The sequence below is a fragment of the Numenius arquata genome, chromosome W (genome assembly GCF_964106895.1).
Source record: "Numenius arquata chromosome W, bNumArq3.hap1.1, whole genome shotgun sequence".
Lineage (NCBI taxonomy): Eukaryota > Metazoa > Chordata > Aves > Charadriiformes > Scolopacidae > Numenius > Numenius arquata.
Window position 1 is genome coordinate 3,210,083 of NC_133615.1, and position 16,161 is coordinate 3,226,243.

The 16,161-nt window shown below is 50.5% G+C and overlaps 1 protein-coding gene across 1 annotated transcript in view; it reads left to right on the forward strand.

The window, feature by feature from the left end:
• LOC141476587 (mothers against decapentaplegic homolog 7-like) overlaps window positions 1-15,403 on the forward strand; it is a 30,418-nt gene extending 15,015 nt beyond the window's left edge. Inside the window, 1 exon segment of the mRNA XM_074165352.1 lies at window positions 14,865-15,403. Coding sequence (XP_074021453.1) covers window positions 14,865-15,403 — 539 coding nt within the window.
• The last annotated feature ends 758 nt before the right edge of the window (window positions 15,404-16,161 follow it).

The window sequence follows — 16,161 nt, forward strand, 5'->3', positions numbered from 1 at the left end:
TTGAGCGCGACGCTCGAGCTTCCCCGGGAATCTTGGTTTTTTCGGTGGTTTTTTTTTGTTTTTTTTTTTTTTTTTCATGGCTTTTCTCAGCTTCCTTCCCCAAACTGTGAGGCCTAGGAAGCTCTTGGCCGGGAGACTAATTTTGGTTTGGCTGCTCAGCCCTTCAAATTGGTCCCCACCCAGTGTCATTATCTTGGTTTTAACTTGCAAGGGGAAAAAAAGAGAAAAAAAACACCCTGTAAGAGCTGGCTCAGCCCTTCTCTACCCTTTTAACCTCGCTGCATGAAAAAACCTACCCACTTTGGCTCCCCGGTTGAGTTGTGCCGGCAACGCCGAAGCACCGCGGGGTGGTTGGTTGCGGGAGGTCCTGGGGATGCTCTTCCATGTGCGATGGTGGGTACGCATCTCTGTGATCCTTCCTCATCCTCCCTTGGAGATGAAGGAGGATGCCTGGTGAGGTGGTTGCGGGAGGTCCTGGAGATGCTCTTCCATGTGCGATGGTGGGTACCCGGCTCTGTGATCCTTCCTCATCCTCCCTTGGAGATGAAGGAGGATGCCTGGTGAGGTGGTTGCAGGAGGTCCTGGGGATGCTCTTCCATTCCATGTGCGATGGTGGGTACGCATCTCTGTGATCCTTCCTCATCCTCCCTTGGAGATGAAGGAGGATGCCTGGTGAGGTGGTTGCGGGAGGTCCTGGGGATGCTCTTCCATTCCATGTGCGATGGTGGGTACGCATCTCTGTGATCCTTCCTCATCCTCCCTTGGAGATGAAGGAGGATGCCTGGTGAGGTGATTGCGGGAGGTCCTGGGGATGCTCTTCCATTCCATGTGCGATGGTGGGTACGCATCTCTGTGATCCTTCCTCATCCTCCCTTGGAGATGAAGGAGGATGCCTGGTGAGGTGGTTGCAGGAGGTCCTGGGGATGCTCTTCCATTCCATGTGCGATGGTGGGTACGCATCTCTGTGATCCTTCCTCATCCTCCCTTGGAGATGAAGGAGGATGCCTGGTGAGGTGGTTGCGGGAGGTCCTGGGGATGCTCTTCCATTCTATGTGCGATGGTGGGTACCCGGCTCTGTGATCCTTCCTCATCCTCCCTTGGAGATGAAGGAGGATGCCTGGTGAGGTGGTTGCGGGAGGTCTTGGAGATGCTCTTCCATGTGCGATGGTGGGTATGCATCTCTGTGATCCTTCCTCATCCTCCCTTGGAGATGAAGGAGGATGCCTGGTGAGGTGGTTGTGGGAGGTCCTGGAGATGCTCTTCCATGTGCGATGGTGGGTATGCATCTCTGTGATCCTTCCTCATCCTCCCTTGGAGATGAAGGAGGATGCCTGGTGAGGTGGTTGTGGGAGGTCCTGGAGATGCTCCTCCATGTGTGATGGTGGGTACCCGACTCTGTGATCCTTCCTCATCCTCCCTTGGAGATAAAGGAGGATGCCTGGTGAGGTGGTTGCAGGAGGTCCTGGTGATGCTCTTGGTGATGGTCCTCCATGTGTGATGGTGGGTACCTGGCTTTGTGGTCGTTCCTCATTATCCCTTGGAGATGAAGATGGCTGTTGGGTGGTTGCAGGAGGTCCTGGTGATGCTCCTCCCTGTGTGATGGTGGGTACGCATCTCTGTGGTCCTTCCTCATCCTCCCTCAGGGATGAAGTAAGATGGCCAGTGGGGTGGTTGCTGGTTGCAGGAGGTTTTGATGTGCCGTGGTGGGTACCCAGCTCTGTGGTCCTTCCTCATCCTCCCTTGGGGATGAAAGAAGATGTGCAGTGGGTGGTTGCAAGACGTCCTAGGGATGTGCTTGGTGATGCTCCTCCATGTGCAGTGGTGGGTACCCAGCTCTGTGGTCCTTCCTCATCCTCCCTTGGGGATGAAAGAAGATGTGCAGTGAGTGGTTGCAAGACGTCCTAGGAATGCGCTTGGTGATGCTCCTCCATGTGCAGTGGTGGGTACCCAGCTCTGTGGTCCTTCCTCATCCTCCCTTGGAGATGAAGGAAGATGCCTGGTGGGGTCATTGCAGGAGGTCCCAGTGACGCTCCTCCTGTACGATGGTGGCTACCCAGCTCTGTGGTCCTTTGTCATACTCCCTCAGGGATGAAGGAAGATGCCTGGGGCGGGGGGTTGCAGGAGGTCCTGGTGATGCTCCTCCCTGTGTGATGGTGGGTACCTGGCTCTGCAGTCCTTCCTCATCCTTCCTTGGGGATGAAGGAAGATGCCTGGTGAGGTGGTTGCAGGAGGTCCTGGTGATGCTCTTGGTGATGCTCCTCCCTGTGTGATGGCAGGTACCCAGCTCTGTGATCCTATGTCATCCTCCCTCAGCGATGAAGCAAGGTGCCTGGTGGGGTGGTTGCAGGAGGTCCTGGTGATGTTCTCAGTGATGCTCCTCATGTGCAGTGGCAGGTGCCCAGCTCTGCAGTCCTTCCTCATCCTCCCTCATCCTCCCTCAGGGATGAAGTAAGATGCCCAGTGGGGTCGTTGCAGGAGGTCCCAGTGATGCTCTTCTATGTGCGATGGAGAGTACCTGGCTCTGTGGGCCTTCCTCATTCTCCCTCAGGGATGAAATGAGATGCCTGGTGGGCTGGCTGAGCTTTGGTGAGCAGTCTCTGGGGTGAAGTCCTGGTTCGCGTGGGCTTTCCCAGCTTTTCCCTGAATACCTGGGTGGGTGGAAAGCACATTTCTCCATTAAATGAGTAACTCGGAACCCCTTGGGCTGTTCAGCCTTGTTGCAAGTATGTGTAGATAATAAGCGAGGCTACGGACGGTTATGTATTGATCAAAATCTATTCAACCTACAGATATGTATAGGTTGAACATAAATACATTGAATATATTCAAATATATATATTGAATATATTGAATATATATTATAATTATATATAGTACATGGATATATTCAATTTATGATGAATATATTCTCTCTATATAATTGTATATAGAACATACAGGTTGAATATTCAATATATTCACTATATATTATATTGAATTATATATAATATATATATTGATTGAATAGATTTTGTTTGCGGAGCCGCCAAAACGGCATTAATAAGGGCTGGTTTTGCATCAGAGAAACTCGGGTGTTGGGAAGGTGGGGAAAGCTCAAACATCCTTCACTTTTACAACCGGTGGAGTTGGCTCCAAATCCGGCGATTTTCGGTGGTGGAAACCAATGAGTTGAATTTATAGATGCTAAAAATTGCCGGGCATCACCGCCGAGGGGGAGCTCCCTCCACGGCGGGTGATACAAAATAATACTGATGAGATGGTGTATCTGTTTGCACCGTGGTGTGCAAGGTGAGGTTTTTCAGCAGAAAAGCAGGGAAAATGGCAAAATAGCCAAGAAATTTAACAGTGAGATGAGTTGCTGCTCGCCCACGCGGGACGGCTGCCGGTGACCCCGTGGCTGGGCTCCGGCGGCACCTTCCCAGGCAGAGCGGACGGAGTAAATAACTCCATAAAATCATCCTTCGAGCAGGCATCAAATAACAGGAGTTTTATTTGGAAAAGGAGTTGGGAGCCTGAAGTTACATCACTGCGTTTGAACTGATGAATTCATTTTCTTTGGAAGCCAGGCTGAGACTTTTTAGCTCATTATAAGGAACAAACCCATAAATCTTCATACGCGGAGGCCCGTAGTTTTCCTGTTCTTTGTCACAGCCGAGCATGGAAAATGTATCCCGGGTGTCAAGAGCACGAAACCTTGACACACCTGAGATGTTACACCAAGGTTTTTTTTTTTTTTCTGGAGCAGCCGGTGTGGTGGTGGGTTTGCTGAGCCCCAAATTCCCCACGGCTTTGTCCCCATGGGAGGATGCTGCTGGTTTTGGTGATGCCCACATCCCCTGGGCTTTGTCCCCATGGGGGAATGCTGCTGGGTCTTGGTGATGCCCAAATCTCCTGGGCTTTGCCACCATGGGAGGATGCTGCTAGGTCTTGCTGGTGCCCAAATCCCCTGGGCTTTGTCCCTGTGGGAGGATGCTGCTGGGTCTTGGTGATGCCCAGATCTCCTGGGCTTTGTCCCAGTGGGAGGATGCTGCTGGGTCTTGGTGATGCCCAGATCTCCTGGGCTTTGTCCCTGTGGGAGGATGCTGCTGGGTCTTGGTGATGCCCAGATCTCCTGGGCTTTGTCCCAGTGGGAGGATGCTGCTAGGTCTTGGTGATGCCCAGATTCCTTGGGCTTTGTCCCCACGGGAGGACGCTGCTGGGTCTTGGTGATGCCCAAATCTCCTGGGCTTTGTCTGCACGGGAGGACACTGCTGGGTCTTGGTGATGCCCAAATCTCCTGGGCTTTGTCTGCACGGGAGGACACTGCTGGGTCTTGGTGATGCCCAAATCCCCTGGGCTTTGTCCCCATGGGGGGATGCTGCTGGGTCTTGATGATGCCACCCCAGCTGAGGTGCGGTCCCTGCCTGGGACACAGCTCTGCCTCTGCCACCGAAAACAGGGTGGGATGAGTGCAAGGAGCTTTTTTAGGGTTTTTTTTAAAATCCACAGGATGCCGACCTGCCCCGTTTTATAGCCCAGGGCAAACCTCTGCCGGCCTCCGTCTGCGAAAGGGGGGTGCCAACTCCGCCGGAGTGCCGGGAGGGTTAATTACTTAATGAATGTAATATTCTCTATAATTGCTAAGCGTTATTAATCCAGAGCGAAGTGAGAGGCGAGGGGAGGGGTGGTGTGCGCCTGGCCAGGCTTGTGAACTCCATCCAAATGCTATCCATCCATCCATCCATCCATCCATCCCTTGCTTGCCCCCTACCCGGGTAGGGGCCGGTGCCGTCCGTCCGTCCGTCTGCCCGTCCGTCTGTCCGTCCGTCCCTGGGCGGCGACCCGGCCGGTACGTGAGCGTGCTTCGCCGCCTGCTCTTAGGAATAGGCGTGATTAGATTATGAAGGCAGACAGAAGTAATGATTAACTTTTTCAGTCTGCATGCTGTCTCCAGTCTGGCGCTGGGTGTTTTTTTTTCCCCCCTAAGTAAGCCCTGGCCCCGCGTCGACAGGGTATTAGGTTGTAAAGAAAGCCAGGAGGAATGAAGGCAAGGGAGGGGAAAGCAGGGGGGGGGGGAGGGAGCCTTTTCCATCGGATCCGGGACTGGAATTTATTGGCAGGAATGCAGTAAATGCTCCAAATGCCAGCCCAGCTAAACAGTTTTCATAATTGTTACGGAGCGGGGCACGACGGGCGTGAAAAGGACTTTTGTTCCAAGCCTGCTTTTTTTCCATGGGTTTACATCCCGGCGAAGGGATGCTGCTCTGGGAAAGGGAGCTGGGAGGGTGGGAGGAGGTGGTCTTTTTTTTTTTTTGCCGGGGGGGGGGGGTGGAGTGGGGGAAACCACATATTTACGTCTGTTTTCGGTCTTTGGGGAGAATTCTAGGTCGGTTGTACTGCGAGGAGAGGCTTTTTTCTTTTCTTTTTCGGTGTTGAAATGAGAGCGGCGGCGATGCCGCGTGTGTGCGCGTGGAATGCGTTTGGGGGGGGGGGGGTGGGGGGAGGAGGGAGGGAGGGAAGAAAGAAAAAAAAAAAAAAAAAAAAAGAAAATCCCAACACACATCTGGGTATTAGGTATCCGTTTGGAAATCCTAGACTGCTCTGCTTCAGTTTTTATTAAGGTCTTTACAAGGTTTTTTAACGTGTAACCCACATAGCGACATGTTGTCGGTGGAGAGCTGTGGCTTTCCTGGGGGGCCGTACCCCCGCCCTCCCCGGGGCATCGACGGGTACCAGGCGACCTCCCCCCCTTCTCCCCACCACCGCCCAGCTCCTTCATTTTTAATTGCAAAAGCTTTTTAAGGTCTTCGTCCTCTAAAACCAAGCGCGGTGGCTGCGTCGAGGGGGGCTGTGACCCCGGGGTTGGCCTGGTGGCCTCTGGTGGCTTCGGCATCCTCATCAGTGGCGTAACCCTGTGCTGGAAGAGGGTGATGGGCCAGGATGGTGTCGCGAAAGCCTCCAGCGCAACCCAAGCCAGGAGAGATATATTTTGGCAAGCTCATCCTCGGGTCTCATTTGCACCGTCGTTAAGTCCTTTGTGTGCTGGTTTCTCCTTCTCAGAAGGTTTCTGGTTAAAATCAGGGTTGGGTTTGGGTGGAGAAGAGGTGTGTCTTGGTGGCTGCTGAGGAACGTCTCCCAGGAGCTTGGGCTGGTACCAACCCCAGGGTTGCTTGAGGGTCGCATGGCATCATCTCATGAATGCTAGCTTGGGCTTCCTGCATTTTCCAGAGAAGCCTCTTGGCTGATTGTCATTAAAATGTCATTATTCCGGGTTGCTGCCAGGTGAGGGGAGGGGGATGGAGGGTCCTGTGATGCCTCCTGAGCCAGAAAGTCCTTCCAGGACATCTCCGTCAGGGCTGGAGAACAGACACAGAGACACAAACAGCAAAAATAGGGTTTCTGGGGGGGGGGGGGGGTTCCACGTGGACCTGGTGGCTGCGGCGGGGGCGGGGGGGGCGATTGTCTTAGAAACCCCATGGATGTTGGCAGCACCCCTCCGGAAGGATCTCCCCTCTTGAAGCATCCCGTGGTCCCACCCTACTGGGCCGGGTTGGAGCTTAGGGAAGGGATTCCCGTCCTACTGCTTTTTTGAAACAAGGGAAAAAAAGTTTTCCCACACCTTTGAGGGGTGCAGGAGGAGAGGCAGATAAAGAAGGTTCTTTAAATTAAAACTTCAAAAATAATTAGGCCGACTGTATACTAAACAACAGCAAAGAGGCCCATTTACTGTAAATATTATGAATGGATTTGGCTGCCTTCTTCATCCCCACCCTTCCTCTAAGGCTTTTCTCTGAGCTGAGTCGAAATTCGGCCTTCAGACAGCGTGGTACTCTATAATTTGCATGGCTGATGAGGCCCCAAGCCTGGTACGGAGGAAACTGGAGTCAGCTGGCTCCTCTCTAACCGCTGGAGACGGGCAGACAGGCATTTTTGGTGTGTGCCTGCGTGGTTGGTTTGTTGGTTGGTTTTTGGTTGGTTTTTTTTTTTTTTTTTCTCTCTCCCCTTGTAGCTCCAGCCTTGCTGGGCTTTGAAAGCAAATGGGCGCGCGCGCACGCGCACACACACACACACAAAAAAAAAAAAGAGGTTCATCTCTTCTCGAGTCGTTTTTAGCCGTGGTTATTGATTAATCACTGTAATTAGACAGGAGCGGTGACTAATAGGATGTTTATGAATCAAACTTCTGGGTTGGTGGACTCCATGAACTCAGCAGTTTCGCTTTGGTTCTTGCTTTGCCGTCCTTCGGCGCCGGGGACATGGGGGAGCTGGGCTTCCTTCCCACGTATATATTGATCACCCTATATTTTTCGAGCTTGGACTTTGCCATACTGGTTCTTGAGGCTTTGTAGGTCTGCAACAACATGCTTGCAGGAACCCTTTCTTGGTTTGTTTTCTTGAATTAACCCTCAAAAGTCAGGGCTGGATTCCAGGTTGGGAGAAGGTGGACTCCCAGCAAGTTGGGGTAGGAACCTTAGGGGATGTCCTCAGGGTTTGGTCATCTCCTCTACCCACCATCTAACCCGACCTCGTTTTTTTGTCTTGATTTCACAAGAGGTTTTCCCAGCCATGGTGAAGGTGATGGAAGTTCTTGGTTGAGTCACCAGGGGACCGAGCAGAGCACTCCCAAGCTCGTAGGTCACTGCTGATACGAGTCTGAACCAAAGCCTCTAGTTACAAATACCGGGAAATCCCAGACACTCCTTCCCTGGTGGCTTCTGCCTCATTTTATCCTCTGTGTCCCCATCAGACTCTCAAGTTTTCAAATCTGGTGGCAACATCTCGGCTTCTGGACACCGAACCTTAAAAAACTTCAGCAAATTGAAGTCTTGGGGGGAAACTCAGGGGGGACGTTTATTTTCCTGCAAGGTTGCCTTATTTCGCGAGGAGCAAGGAGCCATTCGAGTGGTTGGGTGGACAACTTGTTAATGAATTAAAGAAATAATCTTAAGGCTCTTTAGCCTGCATGACTACTGTACGTGTTGAGTAATAAGAGCTGCCTAATTAGACATAGACACAAATTTATGGTCTAGCCTGTCAATCTGCGGATTAAGGGCTCCATAAGTACCTACTGACACGATGGGCTGTAATGGCTCCTAAAGAGATGTTATGGTCTATCGTGTGAATAATCCACAGATTAAGGGCTCCCTAAGTATGTGTTGACGTGACCCACTGTCCCGGCTCTTTGGGGGGCTCTTGTGTTGGCACGGTGGAGGGACCCCACGGGCCACCTTGGCACGGTGGCATCCCTGCAGTAGGTAAAGGTTTTATTTTCTCTGCAAACAACAGGAGCTTAACGCACGACCATCCTCTAAATCAGTCTTTCAGAAACCATCCCAGCCATCAAAAGCCGGGGCGGGGGGGGGACAGAGGGGGTGGTTGAGGAAGCTGAAGCCGTCTGGCCCTTGTGTGTGTGTGTGGGAGGGGGGGGGATATAAAAAGTTTGGGGCAAACATTGCCGTGGGTGGTGTCTCCAGGCTGCCCACAAACTCCGTTAAAGGCACAAAGACCCTATTCTGCAGCAGGATATATCCTTTAATTTAAATTTTTTTTTTTTTTTTTTTTTGCTTTGCTTTTGCAAAGCAGACCTGGAAATCTGGCTTGGAAGGATTTTTCTTGGGGTTTGGTTTTTTTTTTTTTTGTTTTGTTTGTTCCCCCACCCAAGTAGCCTGTAAATTACCCGAGAGACTAGAAAGGAAGGAAAATTTCCCGTTTTGTTGCCCGTTTTTCTTTGCTTGGATGAGCTGTATGGTTGCACGTCATGCTAGGTGTTCTCCTCACCGTGATGTAATGCCTGGTGGCTTCTTGAGTAAGAGTTCAGGGCAGTGTTTTTCCTGAAGTCCTGCAAAAAACAGCCCTTGCCAGTAACACAAGGGGCAAAACTGCAAGTGGAGTGCCCCGAGCTGCCCTGAGGACCCTCAAGATCCGGAAAAAACCCATAAAAAGCTCTGGGATTTGTGTCTCCGTCTCTTCCATCTCGACAAGCAGGAGAAGATGATGGGTATTGGCTCTGCCCCGGCCTCGCAAATGCCGCTTAAGGTCAGCCAAGAGAGATTACCGGGCGCGAGACGCGCTGAGCTTGGTCTCAGCCATGGCCCTGGCTAGACGACACGTTGTGCTGACACCAGTCCAGCCAATTTTTTTTTTTTTTGTAAGCACAGATGCCCTCCACGTGCGTTGACGGATAAAGGAGGAAGGACCACGGGTTCATCTGCTCATCGGCAGTGCCCACATTTTCCAGCAGAAAGCTGGCTCCTGGGAAGCCAGGCAGGGATCTCACCACCTTTCCAGGTCTCTTTGCTGCCCCAGAAGTTTACGTCTGGGTCCTGGTGCTTCTAGGAAAGGTCCATAAGCCCAACCTCCTTTTGGTGCTATGACTTCTTGGTGGACATCTACATAAATTTATCCGTTGCCTTTGCCCATTGTGTTGGGTTATCGGTAGTGCGTGCAGTGTCACCTCCGCAAGTGGCCCAGGTGAAAGTACCACAAAACCTGAGCAACCTGATCTGGTTGAATGTGTCCCTGCTCATTGCAGGGGGAGTTGGACTTGATGACCTTTAAAGGTCCATTTTAACCCAGACCATTTCGATGGTTCTTTATTATTTTGGGACTCCTTATCAGGGAGGGGAGCCATAGGACGAGGGGTAACGGTTTTAAGTTGAAAGAGGGGAGATTGAGATGACATCTCAGGAAGAAATTCTTTGCTGTGAGGGTGGTGAGACCCTGGCCCAGGTTGCCCAGAGAAGCTGTGGCTGCCCCATCTCTGGAGGTGTTCAAGGCCAGGTAGGACGGGGCTTTGATCAACCTGGTCTGGTGGGAGGTGTCCCTGCCCATGGCAGGGGGTTGGAACTGGATGGTCTTTTAAGGTCCCTTCCAACCCAAACCGTTCTATGATTCTATGAAAATGAGGAGACTTTTTGTTAGAGGTTCAAGGTAGATGATGCTGTGGTGAGTTTTGTGTCAGGGTTGATGTTTGGTGCGAAATCCATCCCCAGGGATCACAGGAATGAGGGAGAGGAGGGGGTGTTGATGGTGAGAACTTTGGGAAGAGCACAAGAAGATGCTTTGGGTCAAAGCTACTCTTAAATAAGTTATCTATAAATGTACATATCTTAAAAAAGTATAAATACGTAGGTTGAAACACTTCTACAGCTGAATAAATTAATTTGCGTCTAGTCCTAAGATCGTTGAGGAAAGATCCAATTACAGACTTTTAAAAACCTAATCAGGAGCGCAGTTGTATTCCCGTTTTCAGCGCCGGGTTGTTATTATCGCAGATCTCAGTGACAACTGAGATAGCTCTTGACTTGCTCGGGACAGATGGGAGTAGTCCCGGCGGGTGAGATGGCTCAGTGTGTGCTAAACTTGCTGTTTTCTTTAGAAGTCGGTTGATTACAGGAAAACCTTTAGCTATGTCAAAACAAAACAAGGCAAAACAAAAGATCCCCAGCCCACCTCCCCTCTACGTTCATGAACTTGGCACCGGGACAAGGCTGAGCTCCAAAAGCCAGCCGGGAGCTGCGTTGGGTTTTAATTTTTAGATTTTTTTTTTATTTTTTTTTGGTAATAAATTCAGTTTTGTTGAAATGTTTCGGTTCTTCCTGAATGAGGGGGAGGGGGGACAAAAAAAAAAAAAAAAGAACTTTTTCTTCCCGAGCTCCTAATAAAACTGCCGGAGCTCAGAAAGAAAAAGTACAGATGATATGGTTTCATCATCTTAAAAGTGGAGAGAAGCCAGACCAGAAATTTTCTGCCACTTCAGGTGATGCGGGATGTGAGTCCTCCTGCCACAGCCTGGGAGAACCAAGCGTGGGGCCATAACTGGTAAATTTGGGTATTTCCATGGTGTGAATCTCCCATATCCACCTTCAGCTGGACCTTCTTGGTTTCAGCAGCTTTTCATTTTCTGAGGTTATTACTCCTGTGTCTCATCCTCCAGGATTTCTGTATGGATGTAGCATTTTCTGCAGCATCCTTCCCTGGAGCAGAATGGTGCCCTGAGCCCACGGGCAGCCTGTGCACACCCAAAAATCCTGGCTGTGGCCTTGTATTGAGCAATTTTGGGCAGGACTTGATGTTCGTAAGGGTCAAGGCAGGTGGTGGGAAACCTTACGGCCTCTGAAGCTGGTTGGTGTGTTGGGGAGTAGCTGGGATGATGCTTTTGTGGAGGACACTCCCTCTTCTCCAAGGGATGCACTGGTAAAAGTCAGGACAGCCCTTTAGGAAGGTGTAAAAAATACGGAAAAATCAGTTTTTCAATGGGAACGTGATGCTGAATAATGTGGTTTTTCTGGGGCATCACTGTCTTCACCACCATCCACACCAAGCTTCCAAAATGTTGCCTCGGAAGATTTGAGGTATCGAGTTATTGCCTTGATGTCTCCCCTCCATGCAAAAATGTGCCCTGCTTCAGGCGCCCGTTCTCCGTAGACCCAACTTTGTGATCAATATGACTTAATTCTCTAAATTCCTGAGGCTAGACCTCGCTTTATTTTCAGTTATTTATATATATTTTTTTTTTTCCTTTTTTTTTTTTCTTTCCCCACAATAAGCTTGCACAATGCGCTGGGGGGGGGGGGGGGGGAGCCTGACGGAGCCCCTAGGCGGGCTGTAATGCAAACCATGGAAGAGAAGAATAAACCGATGAGAGCAGCAAATGGAGGGATGCTTAATAATGAAATAATAGCGCGGATGTTTATAGCATTAAACATTATCATTGTTTGCTGGAATACGGGAACGCTCCCAGTTTGCTGGGAGTTTTCCAGGCGTTCAGAAAGGGATGTGTTTGCTCCCAGGAGCTCATGAAAATGATGCTTTTAACTCAAAAAAGAAGAATCCCAAAGTGTTTCTCTGCCGTTTCTGGGCTGTCGCACACGAGGACACGTTGAGGGTGATGTGGCTGCAGATTTCCTGGGATCTGGGTTTCTGTGTGGGTTTGCGGCAGGCGGAGGCTGGAGTTGGATGGTGGGTCCAGATGAACCCGGCAGGGCATTTACGGCGCAAAACCCACCTGGTTTGCTTCATTTGCCCAGACCTATGGTCATTACCACCAAAAAAGCCTTTTGGGGGAAAAAAAAATTCTCCATCCCTGTAGGAAGCATCTCTGCGTCATTTTTTCCTCCTCTCCTGCAACCTCTCTGCTCCTGGCTCCGGCACCCGAATGATGCCACCGGCTTTTCCCACCCCTTTTCCCGGCGGATGCCAGGAGGGTGGGAGCAGGGAGGCTCCGCCGGGGTCCCAACAGCCGTGAAAAGCGGCTTTGGTGGCGGCTGGCAGGGAGGCCTGATCCTGTTTATGCGAGCTCAGGCCTTATATTCTCATGGCTTTTTGACTAGACATCCAGTCAACAGCCGAATCCCGCAAACGGAAGAGGCTCTGGCATATTTATACTGTGTGCTGGCATTGGCTCCTTAAAAATAAAAAAAAAAAAAAAGAAAAGAAAAAAAATATCCTGGATTACCTAAGACTTGTCCTTGAGGTCTGGTCACCCCATGCCATTGAAAAACCTAGTGGGATTCATTCATGAACTTCCAGCCCTCCATAAAGGTCTGTTCATTCATAGCCAAGGCAGTTTTCTTTTTTTTTTTATTTCTTTTTTTTTTTTTTTTTCAGTTGGTTGTTTTTTTTTTTTTTTTTTAATGGGCTGGCAATTAAATAAGTCTTTGTAAGCGGCAACGAGCTACTCGCTAAGTGGTCTTCACTAATGCAAGCACAAATATCAGGTGAAAAAGTCTTCCCCCCCCCCCCGCCTCCTGAAAGGGATGCTTTTATGTTCAAACGAATAAAAACCTGTAGGAATTTCAGCGCGGCTCAATGGCCGTTGCTCCAAAATTCCCTCAACTGCTGTAAAACAAGACCCAAGGAGCTCTGAGCATCGCTGGTGGGGAGGGTGCAGCAGAGGGGGGCGATGGGTGGGTGAGATGGGGATGGATCCAAGAGCATCATCTGCCTGGATCCAGGAGCATCCTCCCTCTGGATCCAGGAGCGTCCCCCCAAAATCCTCTATTTCCCTGGCATCCCCCGAGGAGGGGGGGGGGGGGGGGAATGCCATCCTGGGGGTGTTACTGCCCCCCTGGGTGCTCCCTCGGGTGGGGGGAGTACCCCATTTGGGGTTTCACCCGGGAGCGAGGGTCTCCGTTTTGGGGCGTACGCAGTCAGGCCCATTTTTAGTAGCTGCCTCCAGCAACTGGAGAAATATTTTCCTCGCTGGCATAGAAATGAGGAAATTAAAAGTGTGTGGCTGGGCTTTTTTTTTTTGCCTTTTTTTTTTTTTTTGCCTTTTTTTTTTTTTTTTTTTTTCTTAAAAGCACAGCGCAGGGCTCGAAGCGCAACTCGGGAGACGGGAGAAAAAAAACGCTCGCGTTGGGAAAACGGGCTTATTAAGAGCCAAAAATCTAGAAAACAGGGCGGCCAGCCTGCTGTGCCCATTGATCGTGCTGGGGGCGGTTGGGGGGGGGGGGGACACGACTGGGGGGGCTGTTAAGGTGATGCAGGGAGAACTTTGGGGTGCTGGGTCACCCACCATCCCCGCTCCCGTACCTTCTCCCGTGGTGCGGAGCGGGGGGGGTGTATTTTGGTAGCCCTCCCTAACTCACATTCCCGGCTTGATTTTTTTTTTTTTTTTTTTAAATTTATTTAATATATATATTTTTTTTTTTTTAAAATACAATTATAGAGATGAATAGTTCCCAGGTCTTAACATGCCTGCCGAGGCTGGAAGGAATTACCCGCTGAGCAGTGCCGGGCTGCTAGGGATCCTCCGTCAGGAAAGGGGGGCTTTTTCACATTTCTCAGCGTCCCCCCCCCTTGCTTTTTCCTCCTACGTCGTATCCTCACTGCTCGCAGGGGCGAGGGAGCAAAAGAAGGGCTACAGGATTGAATTTTTTGGGCTTTTCGAGCTTTCTTTCGGCCATTTGTTTAATAAGCACAAGTTTTCTGGTCCCCACCATGCTGCCGTATCGTGGTGCTTTCTCATGAGTTGGGGCTTCGTCCGACATCTCCATCCTCTCCATCACCCAGGCTCTGCTTGAAGGCAGGGAAAAGCCCCATGAACTAGAGCGGGCGAGTCCTTGTCCCCTCCGGTCCCATGGGATGACCTTCAATGTGTTTTTCTTAGCAGCATCTCATGCTGCCCAGAGAGGTGGTGGAAACAGGCTGCCCAGGGAGGTGGTGGAGCCTCCATCTCTGGAGACATTCAAAACCCACCTGGACGCGCTCCTGTCCAGCCTGCTCTGGGTGGACCTGCTTTAGCAGGGGGTTGGACTAGATGGTTTCCAGAGGTCCCTTCCAACCCCTGCTATTCTGTGATTCTGATTCTGTGATTTATTTTTTTTTTTGGCATCTGTGCACAGTAGGTAGTTACTCATGGAAATGGATCCATCGTCTGGTGGGTGCAAATAAGGGGCTTTAGCATGTTCGGTCTTGCTGGATGCAGCTGGCTGGAGTATCTCATCTCTCCTGTTGGCACTGGTGGTGGTCTTAGTGATGGTTGGGGTGAGGGATGCCTGCGCCAGGGGTGCTGCTGGTGGGTCTCAAGCCGCTTCTGAAGGTGGACTCGGGTGATTCAGGACCTGTAACTGCTACCTACATCTCTAACCAGAACTAGGCAGTGAAGCAGCACAGTTGACCCAAGTCAAACCTGGGTGAACTTAAATGGTCTTAATGGTGGCCTGGAGTTGACCCAAACCTGGGTCAACTTAAATGGTCTTAATGGTGGCCTTAAGACATGGCTTTTGGAAACGGTGGATGTGCTATGGGCGTTTGGTGTGTGTGTGGAGAGCATCATGAAGCCATGGGCAGGCAAGGACCTGCTAGCATTGTGTCACTTTCGGGTCATGTTAGCCCCATAATGTTCAATTTCTCCTTTTTTTTTTTCTCCTGGTCTGTAGATTCCCAAGTTCTTCAGGAGCCGGGGGATCGGTCACACTGGTGCGTGGTGGCATACTGGGAAGAGAAAACGCGCGTGGGTCGGCTGTACTCTGTCCAAGAGCCCTCCCTGGATATCTTCTATGATCTACCTCAGGGGAATGGTTTCTGCCTCGGACAGCTCAACTCGGACAACAAAAGCCAACTGGTGCAGAAGGTCCGCAGCAAGATCGGCTACGGCATCCAGCTCACCAAGGAAGTGGACGGCGTGTGGGTGTACAACCGCAGCAGTTACCCCATCTTCATCAAGTCGGCCACACTGGACAACCCCGACTCCAGGACGTTGCTGGTTCACAAAGTATTCCCGGGTTTTTCCATCAAGGCTTTTGACTACGAGAAGGCGTACAGCTTGCAGAGACCCAATGACCACGAGTTCATGCAGCAGCCATGGACCGGATTTACTGTTCAGATCAGCTTTGTGAAAGGCTGGGGCCAGTGCTACACGAGACAGTTTATCAGCAGTTGCCCGTGCTGGTTGGAGGTTATTTTTAATAACCGATGACTCGAGACAGAGTGGACTCATGACATTTATACTACTTTGCTGCTATTATTTCCTTCTGAGTGCTTGCTTTTCATGCAAACTTTTTGTTTTTGTTTTGTTTTGTTTGTTCCCCCCACCTGTTTTGAGAAATAGCTTATGGAAAGATATTTTTGGGTGGTTTTTTTTTGTTTGTTTGTTTCTTTTTTTGTTTGTTTGTTTGTTTGTTTTTGCCTTGGGGTATTTTGATAAATATATCTATTTTTTCAAAAAGTGTGAATGACCAATAACTCAGAAGGGTGCGGGGGGGGGGGGGGAATGGATCGCATGCGATAATTATTTCGCGCCTCTGAAAGGATTATCCTATGTGATCGGTGGATTCGGAAGCCACTTGCTCTATGTTACAGCTCCTTCTCTTGGATAAAAACAACAAGATACCTGTATTTTTGACGCACCACCTTCCTTCCCCTTGCCGCCAGCTGTCCCCGGTGACGGTGACACCGAGACCCCTTCCCCAGCGGTGCTAACCCCACGTTGCCGCCGAAGGATGGTGCGAAACCTTCCCAACCAGGTCTTTTACCCACCCTTTTTATTTTTTTTTTTTTTTTCTTTTTTCCTCTCGTTGCTGGGTTCACGTCTTGTCACTGTGTTCATCCTTCCACTGCTTTTATTATTTTTCGCGGTCATGGATTGATGCAAGGGGGAGAAAAACGACGGCGGAGAAACCTCGTGCATGGCCCGTGCTTCTTTATAATTTGAGCTGAGATGCGAAGCGACAGAAG